The sequence below is a fragment of the Epinephelus fuscoguttatus genome, linkage group LG15 (assembly GCF_011397635.1).
Source record: "Epinephelus fuscoguttatus linkage group LG15, E.fuscoguttatus.final_Chr_v1".
In the NCBI taxonomy this organism is placed as follows: domain Eukaryota; kingdom Metazoa; phylum Chordata; class Actinopteri; order Perciformes; family Serranidae; genus Epinephelus; species Epinephelus fuscoguttatus.
Window position 1 is genome coordinate 37,375,299 of NC_064766.1, and position 19,641 is coordinate 37,394,939.

General features: G+C 41.3%; 1 protein-coding gene across 4 annotated transcripts in view; it reads left to right on the plus strand.

The window, feature by feature from the left end:
* agap3 (ArfGAP with GTPase domain, ankyrin repeat and PH domain 3) overlaps positions 1–19,641 on the plus strand; it is a 163,847-nt gene that overhangs the window by 91,561 nt on the left and 52,645 nt on the right. For 3 of the 4 annotated variants that reach the window (XM_049598919.1, XM_049598920.1, XM_049598918.1), the window contains exons 7-10: positions 5,973–6,100; positions 6,374–6,529; positions 11,685–11,768; positions 18,055–18,159. In XM_049598919.1, the coding sequence (XP_049454876.1) occupies positions 5,973–6,100; positions 6,374–6,529; positions 11,685–11,768; positions 18,055–18,159 (473 nt within the window). Of the gene's footprint in view, positions 1–5,972; positions 6,101–6,373; positions 6,530–9,505; positions 10,778–11,684; positions 11,769–18,054; positions 18,160–19,641 lie in introns of those variants that run through there. The other variant, XM_049598921.1, reaches the window with a different exon arrangement.

The window sequence follows — 19,641 nt, forward strand, 5'->3', positions numbered from 1 at the left end:
TCATCGCAAGTCTTTGGTCTAAACTGGGCTTCAGGATTGCCCGATTGCCCAGGGCAAATAAAATGCCATGTTAGGCTAGTAAATCTATCAACTCACTTGCTCAATCAGGCTAGTGATAAAAAAGTAAACCCATCATGTTTTCCAGAGATGATGGCTCTGTTGAGAGTTGCACACAGTTGCACTTTGGGCACTGGTGCCAAAATGGCGACGGGTAAAGACAAAGTTGATGAGCTGATTTCACGAGCGAGTGTTTCAGTTGTCCTCGAAACAGAAGTTTAGTTGGGTGGCGCTAGAAGGTGTTGCACAGTTTGCTGCAAGTCTGAAATCAAGGCAGATAAAACAGGATCATTTTCATGACAGTTAACTTTATAAAAATAATAATGATAATAATAAACTTCATTTGTATAGCACTTTTCAAAACACAGTTACAAAGTGCTTTATGGGTCAAATAAAATAGTATACACCATCAAGATAAAAACAGCAATAAAAACACTGAACACAGACCAAATCCAGAGAAATCAGAGTGTGTGATAAAAATAAATAGCTAATAAAACTGATTAAAGAAGGATAGAAACTAGACACACAACAGATTTACTGTTGTTAAGTTGTCAAGTTGAGTCTCTACTCTCTATCTCTATTTGATAAATGCTAATAAATAAAACAATTGCAGCCAAGAGCAAGAAAAAATCTGTAAGACTGCAAACATTGGCTTTGATTGCCATTGTTTTTACTGGACTTGAAACGATTAGTCCGTTGACAAAACATGAATCTGGAACTATTTTTAAAATCAATTCATTGTTGAGGCAGTTTGTAAAACACATAACGTCACAGTTAACAAATTAAAAACATCAGCCTGGGCTTTGGGAAATTGTGGTGGGAATTTTTGAATATTCTTTGACATTTATAGACAAAACAATTAACATTTTATCAATTAAATGATCTGCAGATTAATCTGTAATGAATAATTTGTTGGTTGCAGCCTTAGTTGTCACTTTATCAACTCATGGCTCACTCAAGGCAAACACAAAGGCTGTGTTATTCTGAGCCACATCTCAGACTGACAAATTACAATCTGATAAATTTGACGGGAAGACTGGAGGATTTTGTGACAATTACTTGAATGAACAAATAAGCAGTGTTTTGTGTGAATGGCGCGAACACCACTCAGACGCAGGGTCTTTTCGCCTTCTTCCCATTTTAGGAAAAAGTGATTAAATTAGGTCTGAGGTGATTTACCAATTTGCTCCTCTGACAAATCATTATATCACCTTGATATTATCGGAGCAATATTTTTCTTTTTGGCCAGCTCGAGTCACTGTGTTAAACATGAGTAAAATTTGTATTAAAATTCACCCTCTTCACTTCTTGCTGGTTGTAAAGTGCTTCAGGCTGTTTATGAGTTATTGCTAGCAACATGCATAAATGCCTGTACATGCTTGAATCACTCAGAGACTTGTACACGCATATTAATATGCTTTATGCTGTGTGCTCAGCAGCTGTGATTGGCAGCATACTCTGTGAACAGTAGAGGAGCATTAATAGGCTCACCTCCATTAATGATACATAAAGCAGGCATGTTCAATTAAACTGATTTGTCCAACACTACAATTATTAATCATGGGAGCTGAAATCATTTTGTAGAATTGCATACAAATGTGGAACTCTACGCTAGAGACGATTTAATATTCAGTTGTGTACGCATGGTGAAATACCCTCTTAACATCTCTTAAAAGTATCTGGAAAGTCTGAGTTTTTCCCCTGAATCCATAATTGAAGTCATGAAACTGTCGTTTGGAAACTCGGCTGCTTCAGCTCTGGCGCATTATCCCCTAAGGCTGCAGCTCCTTTGAAAGCCTGTCATCCCTCCACAAAACATCTGAATATGTAACACAGCGTTCATTTTGCATTTCATTGGCTTGATGCACAGGCACGTTGTCTTCCCTCCCTGCCTTAATTGCTTCCTGAAGCCCAATTTGAAATAATTAAAAGAGATGAAGGAGTGCTGGCTGTCTGGAGATGTCGCTCTGTGTCACCCTTGCCTTCTCTCTGTATTTGCCATGCTGCAGCAGGCAGCCGGGCGTTGTGGTCGCAGCTGTCAGCACAACTTCAAATCATCTCTTTCCCTCAGTGCTAATTCACATCACGCAGCCGTGAACATCACCTCCCTCCCTCCCTCCCTCCCTTCTTCTCGGTCCACCCAGTCCCTCACTCAAGTGTGCCGTGAATTAAATGACAGGTTGCACCAATTGCATGGAAAATCACGTTGTTCAGATGGTGACAATAGTCTCATTTGGCTAACATCACTCTGTAGAGCTCAGTGAATGACACAAAAAAAACTGCAAGCATCATTTTGTATGATTGCTTTTCTTGGAAATAGAGGTGCCTTTTTTTTCCCCTGAGGAGATATGTATGAGCAACCTTGCAGTATGTTGCTCATTACCTGACTGGAAAACAAATGGCCCGAGGTGTTTGTGATAATGTGCTCATATGCCTCTTCATCTGGCTGGAATTAGCTTTGCTTACTTTGTTGAGCTTTATTTGATTAATATGGTGTTCTGTTTATAAAGAAACAACAGAAAATGAGTGTTTTTCCTCTGTTGTTTTCAAGACTGTGTTGACATGTCCCAACACAATTCCTGTGTGTTAACCTGCATCATAACGCCATAGTCGCCCTTAGTTGTGTTTGCTCACATCTACAGCAGTCTGACATTAAAGGGGACCTGTTATACTCTTTTAAGGTTCATCCTTGTATTTTGGGTTTTTACTAGAACATGTTTACATGCTTTAATGATCAAAAAATACTTAGTGTTTCTTATCCTGTCTGTGCTGGAACACCTGTATAAGCTCCTTGTCTTAGATGCTCCGTTTTTGCGCCTGTCTCTTTAAGACCTTATCCTAAAAAAGCCCAGTCTGCTGTGATTGGTTAGTGTTTCCAGGTCTTCCACATCCCTGCACTGTCATTGCAGCCAGGGGAATGACTGAGGCACATTTTTAACCATGTAAAAACACCAATAAAAGTTACTAAACACAACCGGACATGTTCAAACAGGAATATGATCCAAAATCAGGGAGAAATTAACAACGTATTACCCTGACGTTAGCATGTAGCTCCACGTAGCAGTGTGTATGACGTAAACACTTGCAGTAACATGCCTGGCGCAGAGGACCATACAAAGATATCTGTCATAAGCTGACGTCAGTTTGTCTCACCAATAGATAAAAACTTTGGAAACGGTCTGAAGGTTTTTGCTCACATGGATTACTCTTCCTTACTTTTACCTCTTATTTTGAACTTTGGATTAAGGAAGAGCATAATTACAGTGTCTTGTGTTCTCTGTTAGCTCACAAGAAAATGTAGAAAATGAGGCAGTCTGACCTTTTTTGATGTTGGAATGACATTTTCTCACATATTTTTAATATGCAGGGCAGGCTGAAGATTACACTCTGAACTGACAGTGTGTACAGATAAATGTGTATTCTTACCTCTGATATCTTGTAGGAGTGAGCCCTTAAATCAGGTTTTGGCAGATTTTCATATTGATGAACCCAGTGGTTCCCAACTGGTCCAGCCACAGGGTCTAGATTTCTCCTCAGTCATTAGTCCAGGGTCCACACAGTTTAATACATTCAGCATCATACTTGCGTTTGGCCATGCCGTCGAGCTAGTTTGCTGTCTGTGTTAAGCAGCTGTCTGTTAGTCACTCACTCCACAGCAGGAAACTGCACTTCAAAATAAACCCTGTGCCAGAAATTCACTGTACTTCAAAGTAAAGTGTGTTTTTAACAAACTTGGACTAGTGACCTACTTTTGGACTGCGACGCACCAGTTGGGAACCACTGGATTAAGCGGCAAAAAGCACGCACATCCACGAACAAAATTGTGCAGGTGCTGAGCTCAAAAATGTGGAAAACTGAAAAGGTAAAGAAAAGCTCGCACACTGCAGGGCTTCTATTCAATGCAATTTATTCAATCAGTGAAGTGACGACGTTTCGAGCCACCGCTCTTCACTGGATTAACCCATAAGAAGTAGCCTGGTGTCAGAACTATGTGTAATGCACACAAACTCTGAACACATTACATGGTGGGGGCAAGAAATGTCTTAAAACTACATGCTGGCAACATAAAAACAAAGCTACTGCAAAGTCATTAAGAATAATTTGTTGCGGTGGACACATGAATTAAGTATAAGGAGCAAGAAAGTCTGGGTAGGGTGGAAGGTGTTAAGGTTGGGTCAGACAAATATGGACTTTCAGCCAGGAGATTGCCGTTTGTGTCCCTTGTAAAACCAAATGCATAGTTTTATGTTACTTATGTTCTGTATGTAGTTATCCTCGCTGAAACCACAATCTTTTCCTAAACCAAGTGTTTTTCTTTCCCTTTACCTACATCATCGGCATCACAGTCTCGTAAGACCATAGATTTCTTGTGCCTGGGAGTTAGGTTTGAACACAGCGTCTTCTGTGGCTGTGAAGGCCAGTCCGGGAGTGACAGACCCGGCCACAGATGTCACAAGTGTAGGCAACATTCTGTGATGTTGTGTAACCTTCAAACAGCTGTTTTACAACATTAATCACATTAATTTGAAACTGCGATTGTTCGTAACTGACTTTGCATCAGCATTGTTTTTGTGTTGCCAGCACGAAATTTTCACACACTTTGTGCCCACCACCATGTAATGCTTTAAGATGTTGTGTCCAGTTCACGCATTTCTGTGAGACCGTGTTGTTAGAACAAAACTCCAACAGTTACCAAACAAAATATTGAATAGAACTGAATAGTTTCTGGAAGGATGCACTGTTGAATTTTTATACCTGTAACGTTCTGAGGAGGTTGACAAATAACTCATATAACAAGAAATTATTTAAACATCTGTCTTCATGGCTCCAGTTAAGTAAGGAAATATGTTGTTTGGAACTGACCTTTAACTCAGAATTACTTGCGACTGTAACACGCTGATTCAGACATAAACCAAGAACTTCTTGATCTCTGATATGTTTATATTTTTAGAACTGTTATTCTGATATTTAGTGAGTTGAGCAACCACCTGTTTCTCCACAGCGTCGTGATTTCTGGCTTCACATTCACCACATTCATTTGTCATAACAGCAAAAGGCAATCCGAGTCTTTAGGAAACCGAGATCCTGAATGGATGAATGAATGAACTTTATTTATATAGCACCTTTCATGCACAAAGTGCTTTACGATTCAGCAGCAGAGACAAACATTTAAGGAGAAATCAGAGGAATAAATGAATTAATCAATCAATAATTAAACAAGTAATAAAAATATTAAGAATATTAAAAACAGATAGCTGCTAGTTATAGACTGTATATTTAGGAGATATGTTTTGAGTCGTTTAAAACCGTCCACTGAGCCAGTAAGTCTAAAAGAAGCAAACCGTTAAAAGAGCAGCTGTGGAGGATCTCAGGGTTTGTCAGAGGACATAAGGTGGTTATATAGGAGGGGGCGATGCCATTAAGAGCCTGAAAAACCAATAGTAGGATTTTTAAATCAATTCTAAAAGATACTAGGAGCCGGTCTCTCTTTTTAGTTTTTGTTAAAACCCTGGCAGCAGCAGCAGCGTTCTGAATGATCTGTAGTTTTGCAATGGCAGTGTATAGGTCTGTTTGTGTGGTCTGCACATTTAAAGGAAGGTGGTTGCTGAAAACATCTTTATTTCAGCCACTTAGATTGGTTAAAAGTGTCCAATCTACGACCCAAGACTAGCGGGTGCTTATTATTTGATTATGTAGCATTTAATTATAGCTGGTACAAGTACTTACTCTCACTTCTAGAGAAGTGTTAGTCTCAGAAAGCGACTGGCAGAAGCACATCTACGATTCTGGTTTCTGTGTTCTATGTTGCTTCATTAACCAGCCCCCCAAAAACTCTCTGAGGTATTTATATCAGGAAGAATTTGACAGGATTAATGAACAATCTGTCACTGAGTCTCTGCCACTCTCTTCTCCAGTTGCCCAGAAGGTTGTGGCCATGAGGAAAAAGCAGCAGCTCTCTATTGGTCCATGCAAATCTCTCCCCAATTCTCCCAGCCACTCATCAGTCCCCGCCGCATCCATCCCCTCTGTTCACATTAACCAGGTAAGATCCAAATCATCAAAGACGGCACGCTGTTTAACTGCTGATCGTGTCGTTGTTTTATTACAAATAACAGCTTTCTGATGTTATTTAAAGAAGTCCTCCCACATGCTCTGTTTATGTAATTCTTCTCATAATCATAACTTCTTGTCTCAGTGTGGAAATGTCCCTCATTACAAAGACTCTCTGACTTTCAATCTCTCCATCTCTCCGTCTCTCTTCCTGCCCTCCTTCCTCTGATTCTGTCGGTTCCTCTTAATCTCTCTCGCTCCCCAGGCGGCCAATGGTGGGGGTGCATTCAGCGACTACTCCTCCTCTGTTCCCTCCACCCCCAGCATAAGTCAGCGGGAGATGCGCATTGAGACCATCGCTGCCTCCAACACGCCCACGCCCATCCGCAAGCAGTCAAAGCGCCGCTCCAACATTTTCACAGTAAGTATGCGACAGCTGATGCAAAGCAACACCCACTCACACTACTAGGAGGCATGTTGCCAAGCACACTTTGTCCACCAGAGGGAGACAGGTAGCTCGAAAATGCATCAAAAGCCACCTCTCCTGCCTCCGATGCAGGCAAAGAAAGCGTCTTGTTCACACAGCACAATGGGCAAAGGAGAAACAGACTAAATAGAAATTATATTAGATCCCCGAAATGCTCCAAAAGAATAAACCCTTCTTTCAAAGCAAATATCAAAGATAAGCACTGTGGAAAAAAAACAAAACGTCTTTTCATGTCCTTTTTCTTTTTCTAATTGGATGTAGTAAGTGCGCATGGATTAAGTTTCTCATCTCACCCATAACAAGCTAGGCCCTCTGCACTGTCTAAATCTTTGACCTCCCCTTCCCCTACCCCTCTTATTTTTACTAGATCCTTTCTTTGCAGTGACTTCCCTTTTGGGCAGAGACGGCAGCAACAAACCGCCAATGCCACTTCTCCTGCCCGGCCAAGCTAAACTAAAAGTCCGAGCCAGCCAATGCCCTGTTTACACGCTGCTAATAACGCATGCCAGCACCCTCCAACGCCCCAGCTCCAGATAGAAATGCTCACCCAACCACTAATCATCTCGCTGAGTCTAGACAACTCCCTCACCCCACATCTACTTTGGCCCAAATCCGGTCTCGACCACCAAGATTCACTACCACACCAGTATCCCCCGACCCTTGTCTGCCTGCTCTTTACCCCGTGTCCTGTCGTATTTGCCCTCTGCTCTAACCAATAGCATATGTGTGCACTAACCACTCTAATTTCCTTAGCTGTCCAAAGCTTGTCTTTTACTTGTAGCCTCTGCCCTCTTCTTCTGCCCAGCCTGCTCCCCCCTTTCCTCCTCTCTCTTCCCTCCTACACCAGCCTTCTTCTTTGCTGCTAAGCCTTTCCTAATCTCACGTAGCCAGACCTCTGCCTCTCCGAGCTCAGGGAGGTCTGCAGGGTCTGTCTTTCTCTCTTCTTCTCTCTTTTTTTTTCAACCAAAACTAGTGTTGTTGTTGTACAAATCAATGAAATAATTCCACAGAGAGCTTGTTTGTACCTCCAGAAAAAGCCAGCGTGTGTGTTTTCAGAATGCCTGACTCAGCTCTTCCAAAGGATTCAGTTTTTCTCCCAAGTTTTCGTTTCTCCAGAACTTTATGAGCATCATGAGACAGAGATTGGGCTACGTGAGATGACTTCTTTCCTTACTCCTCCCTCTGCCCTTCCCCACTTGTAAAATGTCCCTTCTCCTCCACCTGTCTTCCTCCCCTTCACCTCTTTCCTCTGTTCCCCTCTGACCCCTGTCTCCTACCTTCTCTCCCCCATCTCTTTCTAACTAACTCCTTCTCCAACCTCCCTATCTGTCTCCTCCCTCCTCTATTTCTCCTACCGCCTTTACCCTGTTACCCCAGCTGCTGTGGGAGCCGCAGGCTTTTTGTGGCCTCCGAGCAGTACAGGCTGTGTGCTAGCTCCCCTTGTTGTCTCCCTTCCCCCCCTGCTAGGTAGTGACTAACCATGTCCACCAGAGAAATGAGCCTCTCCCCGTCCGCGTCATGGAGATGCCGAAGCACGCCACCTACCCAGTGTGGGTGCCGGAGTGGCAAGCCGAGCGGGAGTTTCAGCTCATGACCTTCTGAGGAGCAGCGAGCCGAGGGTGGGAGGAGTGAGGGAGGGTGAGGGAGGAAAGAAGGAGGAGGATGAGGAAACGGAGGAGAAGGAGGAGGAGGAGGGGACGGAAAGTTAACGGGGCGATGTCGACATATCTTCAGTGACACTTGAAGAGTGCGATGGGCTCAGGAGAGGAAGACTCGCAGTGCCGACCTTTTTTTTTTTGCCATTTTACAAAACAACAGAAAGAGAAAAATATTTCATCGACGCAACAATATGGAGGATGTCCCTTTCCTAGCTTTGTCCGTTTTAAAAACAAATTGACATCTGTGTTACAAAGTTCCCTCAAAGTCCTGCTACTCACTGATAGACGGCAGGCTGCCACTCAGAACGCCTGACATGTTTTCTAGCCACACTCTTGTAAGTAGTACATTTTATGTTAATTTTGGGAGTTTCAAGTGAAGTAACAGTGAAAGAAAATATGCCTTAATGTCATCAGTAGACAAGCTTTGACTGATCAATATCAGAATCACTTCACGTACAAGGTATTTTGTTCTGATATTACAGAGAAAATTGCTGCAAGTGATTCATCTTGTCCAGTTGTAATCAGATATAAAAGTAATACTTGTGGCGCTGGCATTGGGACTCTTGTAATTAAGAAAAATCCTTTGCAATGTGTTTATTGAGCTAACAGTGTTGAAGAGTAAACAGAATTTGGTTCAGATTGTTAAACCCAAGTTAAATCTGACTACAAAAACATCAGACATAGTTGATTAGAAAAAAACCCTTAAAATAGGTGAATCTTTTTAATAATATATTGGTTGTTTTTTTTTTTTAAGTAAGTGAATGAAACTCAAAGCTTTACTACAGAAGATCGTGTCACTCCATCTTTTCACCGCCCTCACAAACCAATTTCACCAACCACAGTCATCTCAAGCAAGTCTTTGCCATAACTGTCCTCGGCCACTAGGTGTCAGCACAGTACACATTATTCTTTCCTAGTGCTTCCATGGTCAATAACTCTGAACGATCTGTTTTGTAATCTGTCTGTGGTTTTTCCTGACGTCTTCAGGCTGTCTGTCCCTTTTTGTGTTGAAAAGCACACTGTTTAGGAGTTTAAACGAATACTACGGCATTTTTTATACTTAATTCCATCCCACTCACTCACCCATATTCATTTGATGCATTTATTAATGTCCGCCATTCGTTGTTCCCCATTCTATGTTTTTAAGTCCCTGGACTTGTCACTGGATCTCCACGTATGAAATAAAAAACATAACCAAAACAAACAAAGAAAAAAAAAATAACCATTTGACACTGTTTTTCAATATTTGCAGATTTGTGCTTCTGTTTCCAACCTTTCTTCAACAAAAAGGGCTTTCCAACTCCTTCCGAATTAGAAGAGCATGACGGTTTAAATAAAAGAGTCCCCCTGCTTTGCCAATCATGATAGAGAGGAGATTATTTATTGAGGACTTTGAGCTTGTCGCTGCTTTACCCTCGTTGCTTTAGCGCATTCAGGGTAATGCATAGAACTTGCACTAAACGGAAACCATAGGACTTTGCGTCTAACGCAGCCTAAAGTCGAGTCCATTTGAGTGTTTGAGCGCACTCAAAGTAGACTGTCAAATATCACGAAGTGAGACAGACTGTAGGGACTCTTCTGGAAATGCCCCGTCCACCCCTGCCCGCACCCCCCACCCCCCAAACTTTCATTCAGACATCCCATATGAAAACACGCTGTACAGTCAAGTCACTCTTGGAACTGTTATCCAGCCACCCAAAGGACACAACCTTTCCTTACATGACATCACACTGCCTTTTGCCATAAATGAGGACTCAAGGACTAGAGGTGCCAAGTTGTTTTTTGTTCTTCCTTTTAGATTTTCCTACATTCATTTGGTCCGTTTTTATTTGATTCCTTCTTATTTTCCAGGGAGTATTGAATGAAATTGAAAATGTGGTATAAATGTATTCTCACAGAGGTATTTTAGATTAGAGTAATTTGGGGATATTTTATGAAGGCCTTCATAAAAATCAGGTTAGAGTGTGAGGGTGTTGAGGTGTTACAGAGAGAGATTATACTGAAAGTTGCCAACAAATGACACTGGGTTGCACCGACTTGTATGAATGTAGTTAATCTTAACGTTTGTTTTCCTTTTTATTTATTTTTGCACATTCAATTGTCTTTTATTCATTGATTTCTTTTCATTTTCTTCAGTTTTAGGTTTGGTACAGAGATTATGAACTCTTGCATAATCGCTTTTCTATCATGAACGGATTGACGAAAAATATAGACTGCTGTATATCTTGTATTGTATTTTATTTACAATGGTACTCTATAAAAAGTACATACATATAAGGAGTATATGAAATAATGCCTTTATTGTTCATCCTATATTTTGTGGGAACTGCAATGTTTGGCTCAATCTGTTGAATATTTTGAAGTGAATTTGTGACTTGCTTTGTATGGTGTCTGTATAGAAGCTAAACAAGTCATCATTAAAAAAGAATAAAATGTTGGAAAAAATATAAACACCAGAGTTGGTTTACTTGAACTCAAGACTCTACCTCCTCTCCATTGATGACTGGACATTTCTCATGTTCTGAATGAGACCATACACAATCATGTCTGTCCCTACCTGTATCACATCTCTTTATTTGTTTTGGGGTGGGAAGGTTATTTTTTTTTATTATTATTTATTTTCCTGTAAAGTTATATTTACTGTCTAACCATTTTCCCTTCACAGGTACGACCAGAAACTTGAAATGTGCATTCATTTTTACTTTTCTGACTGTTTGATATTTGCACAATTATTTTACATCCCTCCAGGTTTTGCAGGTCAAAGGTCGGAGGAAACTTCTTTAACTTAAGTCTCCTGTACAATAACCATTTTCCCTTTTCTCCCTTTAACCTGTTATGACCTTTAACATATTTACCGTGCAACAAAAGCCCTTATCAGTGCGACTATGCTAAAGGCACAGCCGAAGCTACACTGGTATAGTAGCAGGTGGTCTGCAGGTCCACTAAGGGCCCGCTCTGGGTCTCACACAGAGGGAAGGATCCCCCAAAGGGTTTCAGGGCTGAGTCATGACTCAATGTGTGGTCGTCCTTGGTCTCCTCTGTGTTGAGATGTGTCTAGTGTGGTCTTGGTTTGGTCTCTTTTTTAATTTTGATTTTTTTTTCCTTTTTAAACTTGCACGTCGGTGTTACTGCTGTTTGTTCCGCTGGTCTGCTTGTCTGTTAATTTCGAGCTTCTTTTGAGACTTTTATTTTGCAACGTCGAGTTTCTCCACAAATACTGCAAAGTGCTCAAAACACCAAAACCCTCACCTGCCCACCCCCCTCCTCCTGACCCCCAGTCTCTTTCTCTTTCCCTCACACACACACACACACACACACCCCAGCATACACAACTACTCCCCAAAACCTCACCTCACGCCCCACATCTCCCTCTCTGCTTTGCCGTCAGTGTGTCGCTTCAGTTGCTGACTGACTTTCTTGTTTTCTTGCAGTCACGGAAAGCCAGTGAACAAGCAAAGAGCGTTGACAGTAAAACAGACAGCATAGGCAGTGGGAGGGCCATACCTATCAAACAGGTAAGCTGTCTTCCTCATTTGTACACTACATTTCTCATAGTTACCTGGGTAAGTATGATCTTTTAAACTTTGTTTTTCTTGTATGTCCTTTTCCAAGTGCACCAGTTCACATCCTTGCATTTAGACAGTCAAGTACAGCATGACAGGAGTCTATCTTTGTAGAAAAAGTGTCCAGCAAGGCTGCTAAATGAAGTCTGGGACACGTCCTCTGACCCCATGAAAGCTTCGGGGTATGACACATGTGTAGTGTAACTGGAGCTGCAGTGTTGGAGGATTACAGCAGACGGCGCTAGAAACAAAGGGATGATGTCCTTTCAGGTGCTCTGTGGGTGCACTCGGCCTGACAGAACTTACACTCGAATGGATGGTGGCGGATAAGCCCTTGTTTGCGGTCTTGTTTTTTTTTTTTTAAGACCTTTCCAATAATTGCAGACTTGTAATTCTCACCCATATCCTATTTTTGGTATGAAATATATTCTGACTGCAGACACCTCAGTGAAACAAATGAATCACCCCTATGTTCTATTATAGTGCGCCAGCTATTGAGCCTTTCAGCAAGTGCAGACCTTTCACTACGCATGTGTTGTACCCCAATGTTATGACATTGTGACTTTGATTTGCAGTCTTGCCGTCATATATTTCAGTGTTATTTCAGTCTGAGTCCATTGAGTTTGTTTCTTTCCTCCATTTTACAGTCGTCATTTATCTAGCAATCAGTAGAGGTATGCGTAATGTGTATCTTTGGTCTTTGCCAACTACATTTTGAGGTGGTTCTCCAACAAAAAACAACACAGGATCCATTGGGATGGCAGTTTGCAGTATTTTTTCAGTCTCTTTTATATCTTGCCAAAATCCCTGCATTGCACACTGTCCCAGAAGATGTGGGAATGGTCTCCAGTTACCCCACATTTCCTCCAACATAAAGCTAATACTGAACCTCAGTGGTGAGGAGTTCACTGAAAATCTGTGCTCAAGTAAAACCCTGGTTAATAAATTACTCAAAGTACAAGTTACCTTACATTTTAATGTCTTTCAGGATGTGTGTACCAGTGCAAAATAATGACAAAACAGCATTTGTTGATAAAACTGTTGTTTTTTAATGAATTAATAACCATAACCGCTTTTAATGAGGATTAATACATGTAAAAGTGTCACAGATGTCTAGCTATAAGATGAGTTAATGTCATTATCATAGCATCAAAGATTAACACATGAAAAATTAACCTTCCGAAAACTAACATTAGCTAGTTAGATACATTTTTGTGTGTTTAAAATTTTGGTGTAGAAAATGTGGTCAGAAATTGTTGCAGCTGGAAACTTGGCATCTGCAGTAGAGGTGCTCCTCGTGTGTTCCCCACCATACACTCAATCTCAATATTTACAGAAGGATAGTTTAACTCTTGTAAGAAGTAGTAGTAGTAAAATAAAAAGTAGATGACTGGCTCAAAAATATATACTTTAGTAAAACATAGAAGTACAAGTTCTTGAAAGAAAACAACTTTTTTTTACCGTGTGTTACTTGTAATGCGTTACCACCAGCCCAGCTGAGCCTTTATAAAACACTGAAACTGTCAGTGAAGTCCTGAAAATCTGATTTTTATCTTTCAATTGAACTCTTTCTGACTGATAATAATACTCCTATGGCTACTACTCATACAGACATTCCCCCAATCCCTGCCCTCAGTTATTTTATTTAATTCCCATTTCTTGGCAAGTTGTCTTCTAGTCTGATCTCTTTTGTGTCATTAAATATGACATGCTGTGTGTTAAAGATTTAATCTCAGTGTGTGCACCATAGAGAGTCATGTGTTGCTGTAACCACTAGATGGCGACGCAACACAACCTAACAAATTACCTCAGCAGCCCTCGAGTGCAGCTGAGTACCAGAGAGAAGAAGGCTCAGGGTTTAGATATAACACTAGGAAGGTTATTAGCAAAGACACATCTTAAGTTTGTGTTAATCATCAACCTTTCTCTTTAAAAATATGTAGGTTTTTACATTTTAAAGGCACTATCTGACCTCAGTAATTGCAGGTAAATTGTCAGATTAAAGAGTTTGTAATGAAAATAACTATTTCTTTTTTCGTCGAATGACCGTTACTGAAAATAAGTATCTGTTTTAGTTGTGTGTACGTAAACACAACCACTGTAAGCAGACGTAGTTATTGTGCGTTAGGCGATGTATTCAGACTCATGTCAGTCAGTTTTGGAAATATGATTTCAATCGTGTGATCATAATAATCTTACATTTGGATCACAGATGCACTGTTTAATATAAAACCATTCAGTCCCAGTGGAAATGTTATTGTTATTATTGCTCATAATTGTGTGTGGGTAGTATTTTTGCATGAAAGTTCATTCATGCGTATTCATATAATCAACTTTGACAGCTGATGATGAGCTGAAAATTTCATTAGATGTCCCAACAGATGTAATTTTCTTTACTCTGACTTTTTTTTTTCCAAGGTAATTTCACATTCACTTACATTATGCTCTATTAAATACTATAGACTCACTGAGTGTGATTTCTAATGTAACATAATTGCAATTTTTTAGCTGGTAGTTTTTTATTTCTATCTCGATTTCTTTACTATTTTTCCTGTTTTAATGTATTCATGCTTTGCTCCAGAGGACCAGCTGTGCAGTGCTGAACGCTGAATTACATATCAGAGTGAGGATCATTTCTAAAGGTCCAACGATAACTGGAGGAGAAGTAATTGACACATTGATTAGTAATCACTCATGATTATATGAGTGCTTTTGAAAATGGGTCAGCATCATTGTAATATCCTCTTTACCTGCAAATGATAGAAGATAATGACCTTTTTTTATTTATTTTTTTTTCAAATGTTGAGCCAGACCTTCTCACTCCCTTTGGAGGAAAATTACCGAGGCTTTGGTCCAGCGGAAAATAATGTCAGGGTGACACTTCCAAGCGCCCTCACTCAATCAGAAAATATTGCTCTGGGGAAACCAGTTTAACAGATACAGCATCTATCGGCCCTTGTCTCTGTCACTGATAGTAGATGTTCGTGTAATAGATATAAATGTGATGTTAGAGAATTATAATAAATGCCGCAGTGTATTATTTCTTTTAAATCAAAGTTATTAACATGACAGATGTTTAAATTGTGGTTTTATTTGTGCGGAAATTTGCTAAAAATGCCCTTAAAAGCATGGAAATTTAAACTTCAAATAATTCTGCAAACATTTAATGATTATTTTATCTTCGTGAAGCTCGTTTTATGTAGATTAATGTAATTTATCTGCAGAAGCGGACAAATCTGACGAGTGCAGGTGAGCAGGAGGTTGAAGGAATCCCCTCCGAGCTGTCTTTACTGTAAACTCTCCCATTCTTATCCATTACTGGAAGCTCCTCTCTAAAGTCCAGGGCCAGTTTCTCTGAGTATCATGGCAACTTTTAACAAGAGCCATCCCCCTCTTTATCTACAAAGGGTTTCTTTAAAGGGGGGGTTGGCTTTACAGATGTGGAAGTAGGGGGTTCGTGGTGTGACTAGCTGATCTCCAGGCCAGTCAAATGCACAATCAAGGAGATCAAAGTGTCAATGTGAGCTTAATTACCACTCCCCCCCCTCACCCTCTCACCCCATCGGGCCAAATTACACACCACACACACACCCCATGTCTCTCCTCTGCTCCTACCCCCCTGCTATCTATAAAAATAGTGAGTGAGGATAACAATGCACTCACTGCTGAGGAGCCGCCAACAGCTCCTCAGCAGTGAGTGCATTCTTGCCCCATCACGACCCCCCCTACCCGCCCCAACCCAACGCACACACACACACCAGCTAACACACACTTTTTCCTCCCCCTGTCACAAAGGGCCGGCCTATCAGTCAGCCGCAGTGGCAGGATGCAGCTTTTCTCCTGGTCGTCTGACAAAAGAAGAGAGAGACACTATCTCCTCTGTGTAGATATGACAATTGTGTGGCCGCGGAGAGCACGTCTGACGATCGGCCTGTTTCCTTGTGTCGCACAGGCTGAACACACTCATCTCTTTGTGTGTGTGTGTGTGTGCGCAGGGCTCCACACATGTTGCCTTCTGAGGCCAGAGTATCACATAAGGAACACACTGCTTAAATTAATCCGAACGTAGCAGACGATCAAACAATTAAGATAAATGATCCCAAATCATTTGTCGAGCTTCCAATTACTGAACGAGATACACATCACAGCGACTGTTCAAATAAAACAGAGAAATTGGTCGGCACGTGTAAAGATTTTCACATTATTGTCTTTATTGATCTGCTTCGCGGCTCTGATAAATATATGAAGCTCCGCGCTGATTGCATGTATAGATTTGTGTATGCTTCAGTAAGGCCACGAGATGAGGAACATATTTGCTTGTAAAACATGCATTATAAAGTCGCCAGAGGCCGTGTGACTGGCTCATTTACTCTGTATGATTAGAGAGTCATTTAAAAAGTGTTTACAGTTCTTTTATTGACTAAATTGAGAAGAGTCTGGGCAGTCAGCAAGTTATCGATTGAGGGACACAATGTTTCTTCCTGAAAAATCATCACGAGTATCAAGAGTTAAATAGATAATGAACACTTTCTGAAATATGAAATAACATTTAATGCACAACTAATTTTTTTGAATTAAACAACAATTCAACACAATATTTACAACACAGAATACAAATATATAATTTCTTTTTGCCCCTTTTGCGATCAAGGACAAGAGAATATCATGACATTTTATTTTATTGCAATACCCAGCAATTAATACCACTAATTGTTAATTAAAATTAATTAAGCTTCAGCGACACACAGCCAGCATTGATGCTGTCTGTCTTCTCAACTGTCTTAATTTTGATTTGACAAATATCTTTTTCCTATTTCAAAGATTACAGGTGAAGATAACCTCAAATAACATTATTTTACACCCTGTAACCTGATGATTTTAATAGAGAAGAACTGATTTCAATTTTGCTGAGTAGATTTAAGGCGAGATGAAGTGGTCAGTTTGGGGATTTTAGGGCTATTTTGCTTCCTTAACATGTCGTCTTTCAGACTAGTGGGAAGCAAACATCCAAAATATACATTCAAGCATTTATTCTAGTTCAGATTTCTGTTCGGAAATTAATGCAAAAAGCAGATATTTAATTAGTTAAGGCCTTATTTGCACATTTGCATATAAACTTGTTCTACAAAAAAATAATTGTTTTAATGTAAGTCAGCTGGGGAAGTTTCATGGTGACATAAGTATGTTAAAATCTTTACTCTACTCACTTATTTGAAGCCCTGCGTCAGTGAGCAGCTCTAAACAGGCAGGTACATTGATAAAATACAAAGAGGACCAAACTGACTCCCAACATGCAGCCGATGTTCAGCACTCGCCCCCTTTAGATGAATCCGGGTTCGGATTAGGATGATTGTCGGCAAACAGCCTGGTGCCCAGGTCACCGAGGGTCAGCTCTTCCTGATGTGTTAATCAGGATTAAAGCCTGCAGGATGGGCCTGGCTAGCAAAATACTACCCTCTTTAACCCCCCCTTTTTCAGATCACACACACACACACACACACACACACACACACACACACAGGCCCTGGCTGTAAAAGCACAAACATTGCCCCGGCTTAATCCCCTAATTAAGCGTGCCCCTCCTCACTATTTAACCCCAGAGAGCCTCCTGGCCCTTGCACTCAGCAGCGTTTGGCCACCTCCAGCAGAGGAACTGCATTGTTTACCAGTGGATTTACTCAGCAGATAAGGAAACCATCAGATGCCCTGAAAGGCCGCGGAAGATAAAGTAGAATAGAATAAGAGCTGAGTGGGCTTTGAAGAGGGGAGATCACACTCCCTAATCCCAGGATTGAGAGGTCTTCCAGAGTTCAGCATGTTATGTGTATGAATGCAGGGAGGAGGTCTGGCAAATTGGATTGTCTCTGTGTGTCTGTGAGGGGTCTCTGAGCCAGAGGAACTTGGCCAGCTTTGGAGGTTCACAACAGAAACATGTCATTTAACCTGTCAGCCAACTAAGTTATAATAAAGAATGAAAGTTTAAGGGGATGTAATTAAATATTACTGTTATGTTTTCATATTTTTTAATGTGTAATCACTCCCATACTGTTTCGTAATTGTCACTTAAAATGATGTTTGCTTTACGACTCACCACAAACAAAATGTAACTGCCATAACGAAATCTGTAATAGCAATAATAATACTGTTTTATGGTATTTAACATCCATAATGGCTCATATCATCCACCATGCTGCTTTGAGAGGAGCACATGCTCACCGTGATGCCTCGTCTCTTACAGGGAATCCTTCTGAAGCGAAGTGGCAAATCCCTCAACAAGGAGTGGAAAAAGAAATATGTCACACTGTGTGATAACGGCGTCCTTACTTACCACCCCAGTTTACATGTGAGTCTGAACCCCTCCTCCTCTCCCTTCTTCCCTTCCCATTTCTTTTCCAATCGGCTTTATGTGTTTGTTACACTACTGTTTGTACTCGAGGGTGCTACTGGAGGTTTTAATGTAGGATTTTTTCAACCGCTGAGCACGATTCTCTTGATGGGATTACATTTACCACCGCTGCTGTAGCGAGCTGGATTACAACCATATAGGCTCATGATTTCTACAGCGACTGTATATAACTAGCTAACCCCGTGACTTTAAGTGTAGTATTAAGAAACAGGGTGTCCTAGTGGTCATCTCTGTCCCCTCCTGTGGTGCCCATCCCCGGTGCCGTCTAATGGAGACATGGCTGTGCTTCTGCGTGCCCGCCGCGCCCAGACTGCACGCTGGCTTGTATTTATAATGGTTCTCACCGCATGGCAGCAGAGCCTGACCAGCCTCCCACATCCATCTTTGTCAGAATCCCGCTGGGCCGCTAATACCTCTTAAACACTCGGCTGGCTGGCAGCAGACAGCTCAGGAGCCCGGTGCCCGTCTTCCTCCAAAATCCCTCCAGTTCCCCCCATCACTCTCTGATTCCTCCAGGCCTGTGTTTAAAGATGTTTCAGATAATCCTGGCGAGGTGAAATGAAAGATATTGGCGTCTAATGAGACAGCTCAAACTTTGAGCACAAGCCCAACAGTTAGACGCGAACCTTGTGTGTGGCCCTGTTGTACTGACAGTGTGTTAGCGGTTTAATTTACAAGCAGTTATTAGTAGAGCGGAGCTGTGCTACAGTGATGTATGTAATTGACTGAACAGGCTATCTCTTGATCATTACAGCTATTACAGGTCATCAGGGCAATCTATGAATCTATGAATCTGTTGACTTACGGAGGGAGGTGAAATAAGGGAGACAGTTACATTAGCGCGGTAACAGCTCGAGCTCATTTGGAGCAGTGGAGCAGAGAAGGAGTGAGAAAGGGGAAGAGAGATTGAGGAAAGGAGAGAGGGAGGAAGAAAGAGGGAGGGAGGCAGACTGAGAGTGGAAGAGGGGAACCTTTAATTTCGCAGTCAGCCAAGCCATCCACACAATCACCTTCTGTTAATTCTATCTGCTACATCAATTAAATTGTTTGTAGAAACTAATTGAATGTGGCTTAATCACACATCTTAATAGCTTTGCACGCTTCGATCTGGCTGTTAATTCCAGCAATAAAATGAAATGAGAGCGCTCACTGGGTAATTAGCGAGGAGGCTTGGGAAAGAAATGAGTGCTTTATGACACGGTAATAAAGCAGAGGAGCCGGTGGGGGGACGGCAAAGGCCGAGCTCGCCTCTATCTGGGTCTTTTTTTTGCTGAGCCCAATGATTTTCACCTTGGCTTCCCACATTTGGGCAGTAGTCGCTTTAAACCAAATCAAATGCCCAAATTGAAAGAGAATGAGACTGTTTGCATTCATTAAGCCTAACATCTCGCTATTTGGAGAGACGGCGTGGGCACAGGT